The sequence below is a fragment of the Cynara cardunculus genome, unplaced genomic scaffold (genome assembly GCF_001531365.2).
Source record: "Cynara cardunculus var. scolymus isolate 2C unplaced genomic scaffold, CcrdV1 Un_Scaffold_3297, whole genome shotgun sequence".
Classification (NCBI taxonomy): domain Eukaryota; kingdom Viridiplantae; phylum Streptophyta; class Magnoliopsida; order Asterales; family Asteraceae; genus Cynara; species Cynara cardunculus.
The window spans coordinates 19558-34786 of record NW_020201420.1 but is presented as its reverse complement, the minus strand read 5'-3'; the positions used below and the strand labels follow the sequence as shown (position 1 = coordinate 34786).

Below are 15229 nucleotides of genomic sequence, written 5' to 3'. Positions count from 1 at the left end.
ATTTAGGTTCAATAACGAAATAATTTATATTTGGTTTGATAATATAATTTTTTTATAAAAATAATAAATAATTATTTTGTTAGAACTCGATAATTATTCTAATTATATTTTAGATTTTTTATATATTAAAATGAGATGCTTATCATCTATTTGATTATGTTTATCCGCAATTAGTTACACGAATTCAAACATGGAACTTCAGTAAGTTGTACTTATGTATAATTTACTTGTAATATTGAATTTTACGTAATATGCATTAATATCCAGTACTTCATATATAAAAAATAGTTTTTAATTTTTTTTGTCAAATGATTTATAATATAATATAGATTAAATAATATATTTGTAAATCTATATCATCCAAATCTAATAGAATTCTTGAAAATGGAGAAGAGAAAACTTTTGGGTCGTACAAGAAAATCGACCAAGGATTGTTGACCAGTTCAAGAAAGTTAGCTTTGGGGCCTTGTTCTATGTTGTAGTGCAGGTTATGGTTAGGTAAAGGGACAAGGTGGGAAAAGGAATATGCGATTTCCCAACTAACCCCATATTATTTAATCCAAAATTAGTGAAGAAACTGTGAAATTTCGACTCGCTTTTATAGTACAATTCAAACCAGACGACTTTCAAATCCCAAAAACAGACGGCTTTGAAGAATCGTAGAACAAAATCCTCAAAAATGTCGATTGCAAAGAAAGGCTTTCAACAGTACTTGCAGCAGCTTCAACAGCATCCTTTAAGAACAAAGGTACGATCAATTTCTCTCGATTTTCTATGTGTTCTATTTGGATTTCACGAATTGGGTTTTTGTTCGTTTGATGAATCACGAACTGGGGTTTGTTTTTTTGATGAATTATGAACTGGGGTTTGTTCTATTTGATGAAATTCGAAATGCTTTTTCTATTGATTTTGTGTTTTTAGTTGAATCATGAACTGGGTATTGTGATTTTTGATCAATGATGAATTGGGTGTTTTTTTTTTGTTTGTTTATTAGAATTAACAACTGAAAATTTTGCATATTAAAGGCTTTGACGGCCGGAGTATTGTCGGCGATCAGTGATGTAGTGTCTCAAAAGCTCTCCGGCATCCAGAAATTGCAAATCCGGCGACTTCTTCTCAAAGTGGTATGATCTGATTGTTTTCCATTGAATCTTTTCTGGTTTAAAGAATTCAAAAAAAATTGATCTGGTTTTTGAAGTCAAAGTCAATCCATTGACTGAAATACAGTGAAGTATTTACTTATTTATTTGTTAGAAATCTTTCTACTAACCATTGAGATATCAATAAGAATCTGTTGAAGGCGTGCGAAACTAACTTCTGATCAATTGATCAGTTAGTCAAATCCAAAAACAAATTAACCACTTCTGAAATGGCTTTCAAACTGGTCTGAAACTTGTCTTCAATCTGATTAGACCTTCGACCCACCGAAGAATGAAGTGTTCGCTTTTTTGCATTATAGAGAGAAAAGATCTTGACCACATAAAAGTGAAAAACCGATCGACTTTTTGGATGAAATACACCTGAGAAGAATCCATTGTCTCAACCTTCTCACACCTATGGGAACTAACCAAGTGGCCTTTGGCCCTATAAGGATATGTGGAACCCTTTTGAATCTCTTTCTAAAAGAGCTCTTATAAAGAAAGGGGAGGTTTCTACTTATTTATAGATTTGATGGTCTGTGTCTAGTTGATGTGCGGCTCCAACATGCCCTCTCAAACAGAAGGCAAAAGAGTGTCTTGAGCCCCTAGGTGGTGCTAGATCTTGCTCTGATATTATGTGGGGATATGTGAAACTCCTTTGAATCTCTCTAAAAGTACCCTTACAGAGACAGGGAGGTTCCTACATATTATATACAAGTTTGATGGTCTGTGTCTAGTTGACGTGGGACACGAACATGCCCAATGGTATCACTCGATCTTTCTATGCTCTTTTTCTGTGAAAAAAGAACAAATTCACACCATGCACAACCCAGGGTCTCCATGGGAACAACTGCTCTACTCTTTGGGGTGGTGGTTAGGTTTGCGAACATCTCACCCCCCCGACTCTACCTTCGGATGGAGATACTGGGCTCGCGTGGTTTGGTTTGGTTTGGTTTACTTGGAATTGATTTGAATGTCTTATTTTGTTGTATATTACTTTTTGGAGTATTCTTGTATGGATGATTAACATGGAAAAGTATGCAGCTTTTCGGGTGTGCATATCTTGGACCATTCGGCCATTTTTACCACTTATTGTTGGATAAGTTGTTCAAGGGAAAAAAGGACACGACAACAGTCGCCAAGAAGGTATCCTGCGAACCTTTAGATAGGTGTAGAAATGGAAATCTACAATCTTCCGGCAAACTTAGGTAGGTGATGCCTAATTTTCGATTTCATCTACAATGGCAAATGAGTCTTTTTTCTGTGGTGGGTTTCATTGCAGGTGTTGCTTGAACAAGTGACATCTTCTCCGTGGAACAACTTGATTTTTATGCTTTACTATGGGTTAGTTATCGAGGGTAAGGTCTTCTTACCACTAGGAGCTTTAACGGTTTGCTTTGGTTCAATTATGGCCAAAAGTGCAAATTGAACTTTTCATCTTGGTTCCAACTTTATAAAATCAAACCAAACTATCATAGAACCATGGTCAACTTCTTGATATGATGCTGAACCATGATATATTAAATTTAAAACCGAACCAAACCAACCACTTTGTTAGGAACGGGTTTAGTTTCATGGTTCGATTGTTCAGACTTACACCCTTACTTCTAACAAAGCGATTTGCGCTACATTATGCATTCAGGGGCAGGTTCATTTGTTACCCCTAAATATTTTGAAAACTGTGAGAACCAAATGTTTTAAAAGGCGTGCCATTTCGGCCGCCATGCCTCTCACCATGACTCAGGGCTCATCTGCTAAGCCGCGTTAACCCCGTGGCCCAGTTTTTAGTACAACGTTATTTGGATTTTATTTACATTTTGTAAGATCTTTTTAGTTTTTTAATTTTCAGTTTTTAGTATATGACCTTATTTTAGTTGTTTAATATCATTGACTAATTGAGTAATAATAGAAAAACATATGCTTATATATATGTATGTATATATATCATATAAAATTAGATATGTCATATATAAAATTGCCATCATGAGTCATGTCTTCAAAACCCGTTGCTCCTAAGGCTTGAGGCTTGCCAGATATTCATAAGGAATATAATAGATATTCATAATGGATGTAGTAGACATTCATAATGGATATAGTAGACATTCATAACGAATATAGTAGACATTCATAACGAATATAGTAGATACTTATGTACATTCATCATGAATATTTGGTTCTACGTTTCTCAAAATATTTTTGCTCCTAAATGAACTTTCCCCTGTGCACCTAAACGTGCAAGAAGGCAATTGTGCACTAGGATCATGCATATTTTTCGAGGCATATAATAACTTAACGTTATGTCATGATATATGCAGGACGACAGTGGATCCACGTGAAATCTAAAATCAAGAAGGAATACCCAACAGTACAGTATGCAGCATGGACGGTACTTCCATAATTTCTTCTTTTTTTTTCGTGCTGCTATTTTTTGAAATTCCTTTGGAGCTCCTTTGTAACCAAAAACTAACACATTTGGATCATGGAAGTAGTTTCTTTGCAATAAATGGTGTCTCCCTTATTTTTTATGTTTTGTAATAAGTGAATACTAATTGTTAACCAATTAATGTGCAGTTCTGGCCGGTAATCGGGTGGATCAACCACCGCCATGTGCCGCTACAATTCCGTGTCATTGTCCAAAGCTTTGTTGCAATGTGCTGGTACGTTTTTACTTTTTTCTGCTTATAAAAGCGATCAAAAAACGTTTGAAATGATTCTCCTCGAGTTCTTTGTGTTTACCATGTATGAGCCTCTCTAAAAGATTCTCTGTAAATGTTCATTTTCTCCGTTTTGGAGAATCCTCTGGAGATGCTTTAAGGTTCTATTCGTGTTTGCCATCTTCATTCCTCCATTGACGACAATGGCACCTAAATTTATTAAATTTTGGATTCAATTTGTACGTAAGTTTTTGGGTTTTTTGTCTTCTATTTTGTAGGGGTATTTTCTTGAATCTAAGAGCGAGATCGTTGACTTTGACCAAAGATTAAGCAAATCGAAAGGAGCTTCTCAAATAATCGCTTCTGCTGCTGCTATTATGCAGAGTTGCCTCTCGTTTTAGCTCAAATTATTAAAGGTATGTTTGTGTACTATCTTCTTCGAAATGCAAAAACAAGGCGGATTTCCGTTCCGCTATCTTGTATCTTGATTTTAAAGGTCAGGTTGTGTTAATTTATGTATCATAACAATGATCGATCAAAAACAATGATATGGTTAGATTTTACAGGTCGAACGAGCTGTTAACATTGTTGGTTTTATTGATCATGCAACTTTATTAACTCATGAACCCTCGCAAGCTAAGGGGCAATAGGTTTGTGATTATTTGCCTTTTTGGTGGTAAGAGTCTCACACCGGCTAGAATTGGACTGATAAACCTCAATATATAGTGGAACTTCTCTTTTCTCCTCAATGGTTTTTTTTTGTAAGGGTGTCTCAAGCAGACTAATCCCAACAAATTATGACTGCAAGAAATCAGGCTTGAACCGAACCCTACCTTAGGCAAATGGGATATTCCACCACATCCTCGAGGACCTCAACTACTACGCCACAACCCTTGTGGTTCCCAATGGCTCTTTTGGAGGGTAATTTGATGGGGGTTCACATATTCTCACATGGTATCAGAGCCAAGGCCTACCTCTGGAACAATGCCCATAACCTTTATTGGAGGGAGCATCTTAGAGTCTCACATTGGCTATATTTAGACTTGGACCTTTCTGCTTCAATATATGTTGAAGCATTCCTACTCTCCTAAGAGGCTCTTTTAGAGAGTAATCAGTCCAATAAGGTTTCACATATTCTCACGTGGTATCAGAGCCAGACATTTGTGCTCAGAGTCTTATATCTGCTAGACTTGGACCTTTCAATTTCATTATATATTGGAACTTCCATTTTATCTTCAATGGCTCTTTTGGAGAGGTAATCTGATGGGGTTTCATATATTCTCACATGGTATAAGAGCTAAGGCCTACCTCTGGGCTTCTGTGTCCGGCAGCCTCTGTTGGAGAGGGCGTGTTAGAGTCCCACATCGACTTTACTTCAATATATGTTGGAATCTCTCAAGGGTTCTTTTAGAGAGTAATCTGCTAGGTCCGCATATTCTCACATTTGGTTTGAAAGCTCTAAGAATCGTACATGTTAAATGAACTTGTCCTTTTTGTTTACAATGTTAGAGTTGATGTACACACTTTGATTGAATTGCAACTCAACTTTATCTTGATCTGCTTCATGGTTATGGTTAAACACTACTAAGGGGTTATTTGGTTGGTTTTTCGTTAAGTCATGTATGGATAAAGTTGTATGCATGGATTAATATGTTTGTATATATTGAGAAGGTTTTTGTTTGGGACGAGTTTTTCGTAGATGTAAGGAGCGGTTTTTTAATCAGGAGGGACGAGTTTGGAAAAAAAACATGGTTTTATGCGTAAAGTTCCCTTAGAAGCTCACTGAATAAGCCACTTATATCATTAAGCCACTACCAAACAGTCATATATAGCCAACTAAATAGTTGTGAATCCCATTAAGCTCATTAAGCTGCTAACAAACACGCCCCAACCCAAGTTCCATCAAATTAGTGCATTTTGTAGGGTTAACCTACCCAAACTGCATTTGGTCAAAATGCGAGTAGCCGAAGATAATATATACATCACTAAGTTTAAAGTTTTATGCAACATTACATGTTTGTCGACCCTAAATCGGTGGAGAAACAGAGGACACGTTTGTGGACAAGTGAATAGATCTTCAATGTAGAGCATACTAACAAAGAGAAGAAAACAATAAACAAAATCACTGATAACACGAGTGCCAATATTTTTGCTACAATGTCCTTCACCTGTTGAGCGTATGCCATCGAGGCTAGAGCTAGGAAAGTAAGGAAGGAGGAAGCCCACCATGCTATATTGAACCTTTTCATTGATTTCTTAAAGAGCACCGGCTGACTAGCCTACGAAATAAAGGTTATATACAGAGATATTCAAAGAGGTTTCACATATCTTAACATGGCATAAGAGCAGCAGTTTAGAACCACCCAGATGCATCTCATTAGGGTTGATTTTCAATTAGGGTTGATCCAATGGTGGAGATCTCTTCTTACCCTTCTCACCATAACTTCCATTTTCATCGGAACCCATCCATATATGTGTGTGTGTGTGTGAACCTCCCCTCTCTGTATAAAGGCCCTGTTAGAGAGAGATTCAAAGATGTTCAACATATCTTAACATGGTATCAAAGAATGGTTTAGAACCACCTAGGCACTCGGCACACTCTTTCACCTCTGTTTTAACCTCTCTTTTAGAAAGCATGTTGGACTCCCATATCAGCCAGACACACATATCATCAAACATGTATATATATGTGTAAAAACCTCCCTTCTCTCTATAAGGCGTTTTTTAGAGAAAGATTTATAGGAGAAACACCGAGAGAAATAAGAGCATCTTGCATGCAATATCATAGCTTCCATTAATAGACTTCCATGCTAAGGTTGCCACACTAGGGGTTGCTACAAAGAGGAAGAAAACCGGCCTAAGATCAGTCGGGATGTGATTACTGCCAGAGAAACTAATCACCAGATAAAGCCAGTAAAGTGTGATAAACACCACCAAGTAATGTGGCATCTCGAATGTAAACAAACAAATACAAATTTTCGCCCTCCCTGCCTTAACGGGAACCATTGACCGATCAAGAACCACCAACAGAATGATAAGTAGCCACCATATGCATTCATACATGCATTCTCCGCGAAAAATGAACACGGGCGGATTGAAGTAACAGAAGCCACAATATCCAAGGGGCAAGAAGGTAATTTACTTCTACATGATGGAATTCGGCTTTCAGATTGTGGAAATGGAAAGCACAATTTAGAACGTAGACAAGAGAAAGAATCATGAACGTGAAGAGCGTGAGGCACCATATGACAAAATAACCCGCCACGAAAATGGTGTGGAAGAGCGGTGACGCTAATGGCGGGAGATTTGAATTTTGTTCGCTTATAGTTTTCCTCAGTAAAGCTTGCCTGCCTGTGGAAATGCATATCTTGAAATAGCTTGCATTGATCTTGGTCATAACAGATGGCTTTGAGTGGTGGTCGTGGCTCTCCGGCATGGGTGGTTGTTGGCGGCTTCTGGTGGTGGTCAAAGAGTCAACCACTACTTCCCCATTGATGGAGATAATTTGAAGGATTGTTGCATGCACAATTGTAGAAAACATGTTGATATGTAATTGGAATTTTGTGAATAAAATGAGACAAGATTGCATGAAGACTTAATTGGCGTTTCAAAACACAATGTAATTAGAATTTAAAAAACTCTTTGTGGAATTCAGGTTCATATTTGAAGGTAAATCATGTTACTTGGATATTGGGATATGTATATTTTAAAACTAATTCTATATACAAAATCGAGTATCTCACGAGTTTTTCAAGTCGAGTATTGGATAGCTCAACCCGACTCATTAATATGTCAACCCAAGCTCGAGTTTGAGCCGAGTGTTAACCGAGCTTTGATCAAATCGATCTTAAGTAGCTCGCAAGTTGCCTCGAGGCAATACGAGGCAACTTGCGAGCTACTCAAGATCGAACTTGCGAGCAATACGAGGCAACTTACGAGCTTTGACCAAATCTATCAAATCGAACTTGCTTTGTTTTACGTGTCAATCATGTTCACACACACTAGTACAAGAGTTGATATAGTTGGTGAGTCGAACTTGCTGGTTAAGTTTGCAATCAAGATTCGGCTCGCCAAAAATAGTGTTCTTCATACTACTTTTGATTATATCTTGTATTGATTTTCAATTGGCTAGATGACAATCCAATCCACTTTTTTTTATTAACCTGGATATCCAACTCGATATGCGAGCCGACTAATCCCAGGCGACCACCTGCTTTGCAGATAGCTCGGAGTCACCGTATTTGAACCCTCCGTGGCCACAAGAGGATTTTTATTCCTCCTTGGATTTGAACCTGAGACCTTCTGGTACTTTTGACCTTTGGAGCCAAGCTCAAACCAATCAGGCACCACCCTTGTGGTTCAATCCAATCCACCTTCGTGGCAATCTTAACTTCACTTCAACTAGTCTTTGATTTTTTTAAAGGCCTTGTGCTCTTGGACCAATACAGATACTAATAAGACTTTTATAAAAGAAAATTCTTATTTCTAAATTTTCTCTCCGAAACATAAGTTATATTTCGAATTCCAGTAACACTCATGATTTATGAAGTATGGTAAATATGATTAGGATCCTTTTAATTTGGATCGTTTCATATTTTGGATTCTTAAATCCTAATACTAATCCATTTAAGTCGGTTATAACATGTAATCAAGATATTTGATCCAACGATACGTTCTTTTAGTGCCCAAATGTTCAAAACGTAATGTTTTCTAGACAAGATATGAATCAAGAAAAACAAGTTTGCGAAGACATCTGGTTTATGCTTAAGCTGCCTCAGCAAATCCAAGTCTTAGATTCCCATAATCGAATATGGTGTGGTAACGACCCATGAAAACATCTCCCAAGATCCTAAAACACGTCTCCATACGTTACCACACATGATATACTAAATAAGTGTCCACATTTCTATTTTAATTTGTCCCAAAATAAGCGTTCATTTTCAAAAAGCAAGTGTATACTTTCCAATTCCACCTTTAATTATGAGATGGAGAAATTTGTTATTCTCTCTATTATTAAGGGTAAAATTGTCATATAATTAATTAAGTAGTGTAATAATTACATATTTCTAAAACTACGTGTCTTTTTCATTATGAACATTTATTTTGGGACAGAGATGGGACATAATACGTTTATACAAACACACATACCATAGAAGACCATTTGGTGAAGGAATGTCCATTGGAGTGAAGCCGCTAACACAACTAGCATCATCATCAGTATCTTTAACGATGTACTGCGAATACCAATCAAAAGGGCAATCTTAATGCATCGTGTTTCTACGAAGGGTGCAAAGGGAAAGCTTTATACGTTATGACGAAATTTAAGTAAGATGTGTACCTCGTGCGGTGAGAGCACGAAATCTTTGCCACCAATCATGAACGAAATATCAGGCATGGATGCAATGTTTTCACAATCCACGTTTGCGTCAAGAAAAGCATCAGTGAGCTGTGAGTTTTAGGACTTGTTAGTTTTTGTTAAAATATGGAATTCATTTGAATCTCTCTCTCTCTAAGGGTGCGTTTGATATGCGGGAAGATGCATGATATAATAGAACAAGAACTTGTTTCAAGTTTGGTGCAATAATTAGTCTGGGACCAGATAGGACTGACTGGACAAGAATGGATTTTTTTCGTCCTACCAAAGTAGGTAGAACAGTAATTAGGAAGATAGACAAGCTTGGTACATTACTAAACTGCTTATGTCAAATTAAAATCCTAAAACAATTCTTTCACCTGCCTACGTCAGTCTCGCCCGTCTAGACTATTCATGTCCAGTCCAATCTCGTATGTGTATGAAACAGACTCTAAAAAGCTCTTATAAAGAGAGGAGAGGTTCCTACTATATACATTATACATATTTGATGGTCTATGTCTAGTTGATGCACGACTCTAACATGGCCTCTCGAACGAAGGCTAGATGGCGCCCCTTCGAACAAAAATAAAAGAGTGTGGTGAGTCCCTAAATGTGGTAGACGCCAAATCTGATACCATGTGAGGACATATAGATACTCTTTGAATCTATCTCTAAAAAAGAGTGCTTACAGAGAGATGGAGGTTCCTATATATATATATATATATGCAGATTTGATGATTTATGTCTAGTTGATTTGGGATTCTAACTGTTTTCATGAAAAAAATGACAACAAAACACAAAAGCAAACATATGAAAACTATCCCAAAAAGGTACTCACCTTGTTACCATCGCTTAAAATGCGTTCTCGTGTCTTATTCTGCTTACGTTGGTTTTCCATCCACATAACCATTGTCTCACAAGCAGCACAGAAACCATCTCCATTCCCAGATGATACATCATCGCTGCTATCAGAAGTCGAGAACAAGATCATGGTTGTGTTAATGGACGACAAACTCGTTATAAAAAGATTGAAATCATGAAGACTAACCTATGGCTATTGGTTCCATTGGAAGCACAAAGTCCAATCTTGGAACAAATCTTTTTTGGTTGTACCTGTTTTTGGGAAAGAAATTAGACTTACATAGACCTCAATAACAAGTCAGACATTTTATCGAACAATTGGTGTGCACCTTTTCAGAAAGAAGATCCAATATATTTTCCCCATGTTCCTTAACCACAAACTGTGATTCCTGATTTGCAACTGTCTTAACTCCAATGGCTTTATTGATCTCGGTGACTACAGACTAAATCGAAAAGATTCATAATTGAGTGCATTCATCCTGATAAACTACAACAAAAGAAACAGAAAATGGAAAACCAGATTACGCATACCGTTGGGCCTGCTAGCATAGAAGTTCCTGAGTCTGCAATGGCGGAACACCCATGTTGACAATATCCTGATACAAAATATTTGCAAAGAAACCTGTCAATTGTATCGAATGCAATAGCTTGAAATGAGAAAATTCTTCAAAACCAAGAAGAAAACCTTACCCTTTGATTTGCCATTGATGAGAACATCCCCCAAATCGAACTATCACGGAGTAAAACATCAAAAGATCAGAGATTGACCATAGTTAAGTGGTGTTTGGGATTGCTTATAAAGACATGTTATTGACTTATTCTGGTATGGTACCAGTAACAAGCACTTTTGAGTGTTTAGATAAACAACTTATATTGGTGTCAAACCGATAATAAGGAGTTTTTAAAGAAGTTAAACATTTCTTACTTATAATAAGTTGATAAGTGCTTTTATAGAAAAACATAGGTTGTTTTAAAAAAGCAATCCCAAAGACCCCTTTAGTAAAAAAGGGTAATCTCCATAATACATTAGAAAAAGTGAATATATCATGTCTTTTCATATTTAAACAAAAAATTAATTTGACATTGACAAAATGACACGTGTCACTCTATCATTGGTTGACGATTTACATGGTTTTTTCGCATCGTTTTTTGAGATTGCGGGTCCCACCCGTGACATTAATAGGAAAATTGCAAATACCGGATTCATTGGCTGATTTGGTCGGTCATTTTGTGTAAATATGAAAGACAAAAAACTTGGTCATTTTTCCACTTTTTTTATCTGTTATAGCCATTTTGGAGAATACTCCATAATAAAAATGATTTGAAAATACAATGTTGTAATATAAGAAATCAAATACTGTTATTTTGTATTTTTCTAACAGTAGATTAACGAACCTGCCAATAACCCTTTTGCGTGATAGGAACAAAGGTATGGTTACCCTTGTAATGATCGGAATCAACACCACCAAAGACGATCTCGCCCCCCTTTTCTTGCTTGGCACCAGGGTTTAACCATATTGAGAACATTGGATCCTTAACTAGACCTTGTCTCACCATAGTGTCCCTGTATCAAACGTTCTTTTCATTTTTTGTTATAAAAATCATCCAACTTCTAAACTTATTGACGAAATCATTCACTCAAGTCGGCAGTTTACAAGTTTATCGGTCAAAAACACAAGAACTGATTAAATTTGAAGAACACGGTGATTTCAGTAACATACCATACTGGGGCAACTTTTCCAACAGAAATCTCCTTGAATCCAAGCCCAAGTATACCATCGAACTTCCCATCTATAAATGACATACCGGGCTCACTTATTGCCTCGATAAATTCCTGTTTGGTTATCAAATCCATCAACGTATTAACAATGTGAAATCACAAAATATAACTGAAGAAGAACGATTTGTAGAAAAATCAGATCAACCTGATCCTTTATAACAAGATCACCAACTTTGACATCATCGTTGCTAAAAAATCCATATACTAATCCACTGCCATACATAATTGCAGCATACTTTCCTGTAAGTCAGAAGTTAAAACAGAAGACATGAAAGATCACTGTAAAATATGCACGTGTAACTGATGAAATCCTTCTACGAAGCATTTTTGAGTAGCAGTTATCCGACAATGCTCATAGCTGACTAACCATTTTCTTTGTATGTGCTCGACTTTATTGACTTGTACTTCGGATGAACATAGCAAGACATCTACACAATAATCCACACGGATAAGCTTTCTGGGTATATTAAAATTTACGTATTTATACATTTACGTAACAGAAGCTCACCGAAAAGAAACATTTTGATGATGGTACCCATAGATTAGAGCTACCAGTATCGAAGATGACATTGAACGTTTGAGGTGGGGTGCCAATGCCGATCTCACCATAGTATTGAGCATCCATATAGTTCTTTAACATTATGATATCTGACCCAGGGGACCCATCTTGATTATTTTGTCGACGAGCCCTCAAGGATTGACTCAACTCCGAGCGTGAAACAACACGATTAGTGTTGTTGAATTTCAGTTTTATTCGAACATAGTTTGTTGAAGCGGAAATGAGCAAAATAGGATATAAAAATGCAGAACAAATGAGGAATATTGCGATGGATGTTTTCGTACGTCCCATACTGACCTACAAGTATATCCGTTGATAGAAAATCATTAACTTCTCTAAAATGAAATGCTACAATTCTTATATGTATACATATGTGTATAGGACAAGATTTAAATTACATGAGATTAACCTTGTGAAATTGCATCAATAAAGGGGAGCAAGGCTAAATTTGTAATTTAAGAAATTATAATTCAGTATAAGATAAATTAACTTTTATTTTACCACATATTTATAAAAGTTACAAAACTACTCCTCTATCTTCTGCATATCCATATGAGGAATTATCTGGTATTTCACAATCAAAGACACAAATGTTGATCAGATCAAAGGATCACATATTTACTTCTTAAATATTTACACTTTTCAAATGAACATCTCTCTCTCTCTCTCTCTCTAGGTTATCAAAATTATCAAATTTCTTAATTCTTTCATGATCAAATCTCGTATTCTTTCAATATTAATCTGAATCCAAAAGGCGATCTTCAACAAGATATTGATTTTGATTCTAAAACCATAATGTTATATGTAAATCTAAGATAAAAAAATTGTAAATCGATTAAATAGTTCATATGTGAATTAGTTAAATAGTTCATATGTGAATCACACTAGTTCACATATGAACATATAGTTCATATGTGAATCAGTTAAGTAATTCATATGTGAATCATACAGGTTCACATATACACATATAATTCATATGTGAATCACATAGGTTCACATATGCACATATTATAATTTCTAGTCTATTTATAAAACTAATGAAACTACCCCTTTATCTTCCGCATAGTTGTTACCATGCTACCGAATTATCCAATGTTGCAAAATTAACCCCTCAAATCTTGACCATTATTTTTTAAGTGGAAGGGCTAGTATCACTTTTCTATCCTCGTATATTTAATTTAACACTTTTCAAATAAACCTATGGTTATATACATATGTATATATATATATATACATATGTATATATATATATACATATGTATATATATATATACATATGTATATATATATATATAGATATATATATATATAGATATATATATATATATAGAGAGAGAGAGAGAGGGGGGGGGGACGTTTCAAATGCAACCCATCACGTTTATACAATAAATGCAACCTAATCAATTGAGATATTTATGGAAATGATAAAAGTTCATATATTATGATTTGAATATTTATGGAAGATGACTAGAGTTCATTAATTATGATCAATACTTTATATTAAAAATCAATCAAAACTTTTATAAAATCACATATTCATCAAATTAAATGGATAATTGAAATTGAGTTATATTAGTTGTACAAATATAAATAGTTATATAATAATCCACCCTCTATCCCTCTCTCTATTATTTTTTTGGAAGGTTTAAATGTGAAGACAGAATTTTGGTTTACAAGATTCTCTAATTAATTTGTACAATAAAAAAGTAATAAAATCACTTAAAATGTATCAAAGAAAATAAATAAATGGAAACCAGTCAAATTTAATGGGGATTTTAATTTAAATTTGAATTGATTGCATTCCTAGCGAGTAAAATTCAATTGCAATTACTAAAATACATGTTTTAAAATACAAATAAATCATGTATTTAACACCAATAATTCATTAACCTGGATATCTAACCCGTTATGCAAGGCAATTAATCCTAAGATGACTACATATCATGCGGATAGCCCGAAGTCACCACAATAGAACGTCTGTGGTCACAAGAGGATTTTTATTTCTCCTTGAATATGAACCTGAGACCTCTAGACACTTTTAATTTTTGGAACTCAAGTTCAAACCAATTACGCACCACCCTTGTGGTTAACAATTCATATTTTAAATTACAATTTAAAAGTTTATATCAAATATTTAACAATAGTTATCGACTATTTATACCATTAGTGACCATAAAATACTTTAAGTTATATAGTTTTTTTTAATTATGAAATTCACATAAATTCATATCAACAATTTATAGAATTATGATTGAATAGATGTTTTGTATATCAAAATATTACTTTAAACAATTTATAGAATTATGATTGAAATTTTACAACAAAATGTTGTAAAGGTAAAAAAAAAGATCGAACTTTCACAACAAAAACACTGTGAAGGTTAGGTTGGGTTCACATGAGACAACATTTTTACACTTGAAATTTTACAACAAAATGTTGTGAAGGTAAAAAAAAGGTCGAACCTTTACAGTAAAAATACTGTGAAGGTTAATTTCACAATGTTTTGCGATGAAATTTCAAATACAAAAATATTGCCTTATAAAAAAGTTTTGTCTCACATATAATTCAAAACATATAAAAAAATTAAGAAGAAACACTTACAAATGAAATGATGATAGACTTTGGAACCACACTTTGAGTGAGAGAGAAAGAGAGAGAGATAAAAGGGGTGAGAAACACAAACTTACACACACACACATATCTATACTATATTATAATGCATTTGGCTAAAACTCTTAAAAACTCTTAAACTCTTAAAACTCTTAAACTCGTTCATCCCTATCCGATTTCATCCCATAACTGAATTCGTGTAACTAACTGCAGATAAACACAATCAAATACAGGATAAACATCTTATTTTAAATATAAAAAATCTAAAATATA

The 15229-nt window shown here is 35.0% G+C and overlaps 2 protein-coding genes and 1 pseudogene across 2 annotated transcripts; 1 reads left to right on the top strand and 2 right to left on the bottom strand.

Moving 5' to 3' along the window:
• Positions 1-409: 409 nt before the first annotated feature.
• On the top strand, positions 410-4414 carry LOC112503570 (peroxisomal membrane protein PMP22-like). Its single transcript, XM_025107584.1, has 7 exons — positions 410-748; positions 1026-1124; positions 2184-2285; positions 2422-2497; positions 3455-3525; positions 3711-3796; positions 4072-4414. The coding sequence occupies exons 1-7, from the start codon at positions 680-682 to the stop codon at positions 4121-4123; spliced, it is 555 nt and encodes a 184-aa protein (XP_024963352.1). The 5' UTR covers positions 410-679; the 3' UTR covers positions 4124-4414.
• A 1096-nt stretch (positions 4415-5510) lies between these two features.
• LOC112503572 lies at positions 5511-7229 on the bottom strand (annotated as a pseudogene).
• A 1199-nt stretch (positions 7230-8428) lies between these two features.
• Positions 8429-12637, bottom strand: LOC112503569 (aspartic proteinase A1-like). Its single transcript, XM_025107583.1, has 13 exons — positions 12296-12637; positions 12155-12215; positions 11933-12027; positions 11729-11841; positions 11403-11571; positions 10698-10737; positions 10539-10603; positions 10337-10450; positions 10195-10259; positions 9985-10159; positions 9132-9239; positions 8942-9027; positions 8429-8642 (listed from the first exon to the last, which is right to left on the bottom strand). Exons 1-13 carry the CDS (start codon positions 12635-12637, stop codon positions 8558-8560), a joined length of 1518 nt encoding a protein of 505 aa, XP_024963351.1. The 3' UTR covers positions 8429-8557.
• Positions 12638-15229: the final 2592 nt, after the last annotated feature.

What these genes read in the sequence shown, in the direction of transcription:
- LOC112503570 (XM_025107584.1), top strand. Translation starts at nt 680, where the DNA reads ATGTCGATTGCAAAGAAAGGCTTTCAACAGTACTTGCAGCAGCTTCAA. An exon ending in GGCGACTTCTTCTCAAAGTG is followed by an intron (nt 1,125 to 2,183) that starts GTATGATCTGAT and finishes AAAAGTATGCAG; the next exon opens with CTTTTCGGGTGTGCATATCT. An exon ending in CGACAACAGTCGCCAAGAAG is followed by an intron (nt 2,286 to 2,421) that starts GTATCCTGCGAA and finishes GTTTCATTGCAG; the next exon opens with GTGTTGCTTGAACAAGTGAC.
- LOC112503569 (XM_025107583.1), bottom strand. Translation starts at nt 12,637, where the DNA reads ATGGGACGTACGAAAACATCCATCGCAATATTCCTCATTTGTTCTGCA. An exon ending in CATCAAAATGTTTCTTTTCG is followed by an intron (nt 12,216 to 12,295) that starts GTGAGCTTCTGT and finishes ATTATTGTGTAG; the next exon opens with ATGTCTTGCTATGTTCATCC. An exon ending in TCGTGCTCTCACCGCACGAG is followed by an intron (nt 9,028 to 9,131) that starts GTACACATCTTA and finishes TGGTATTCGCAG; the next exon opens with TACATCGTTAAAGATACTGA.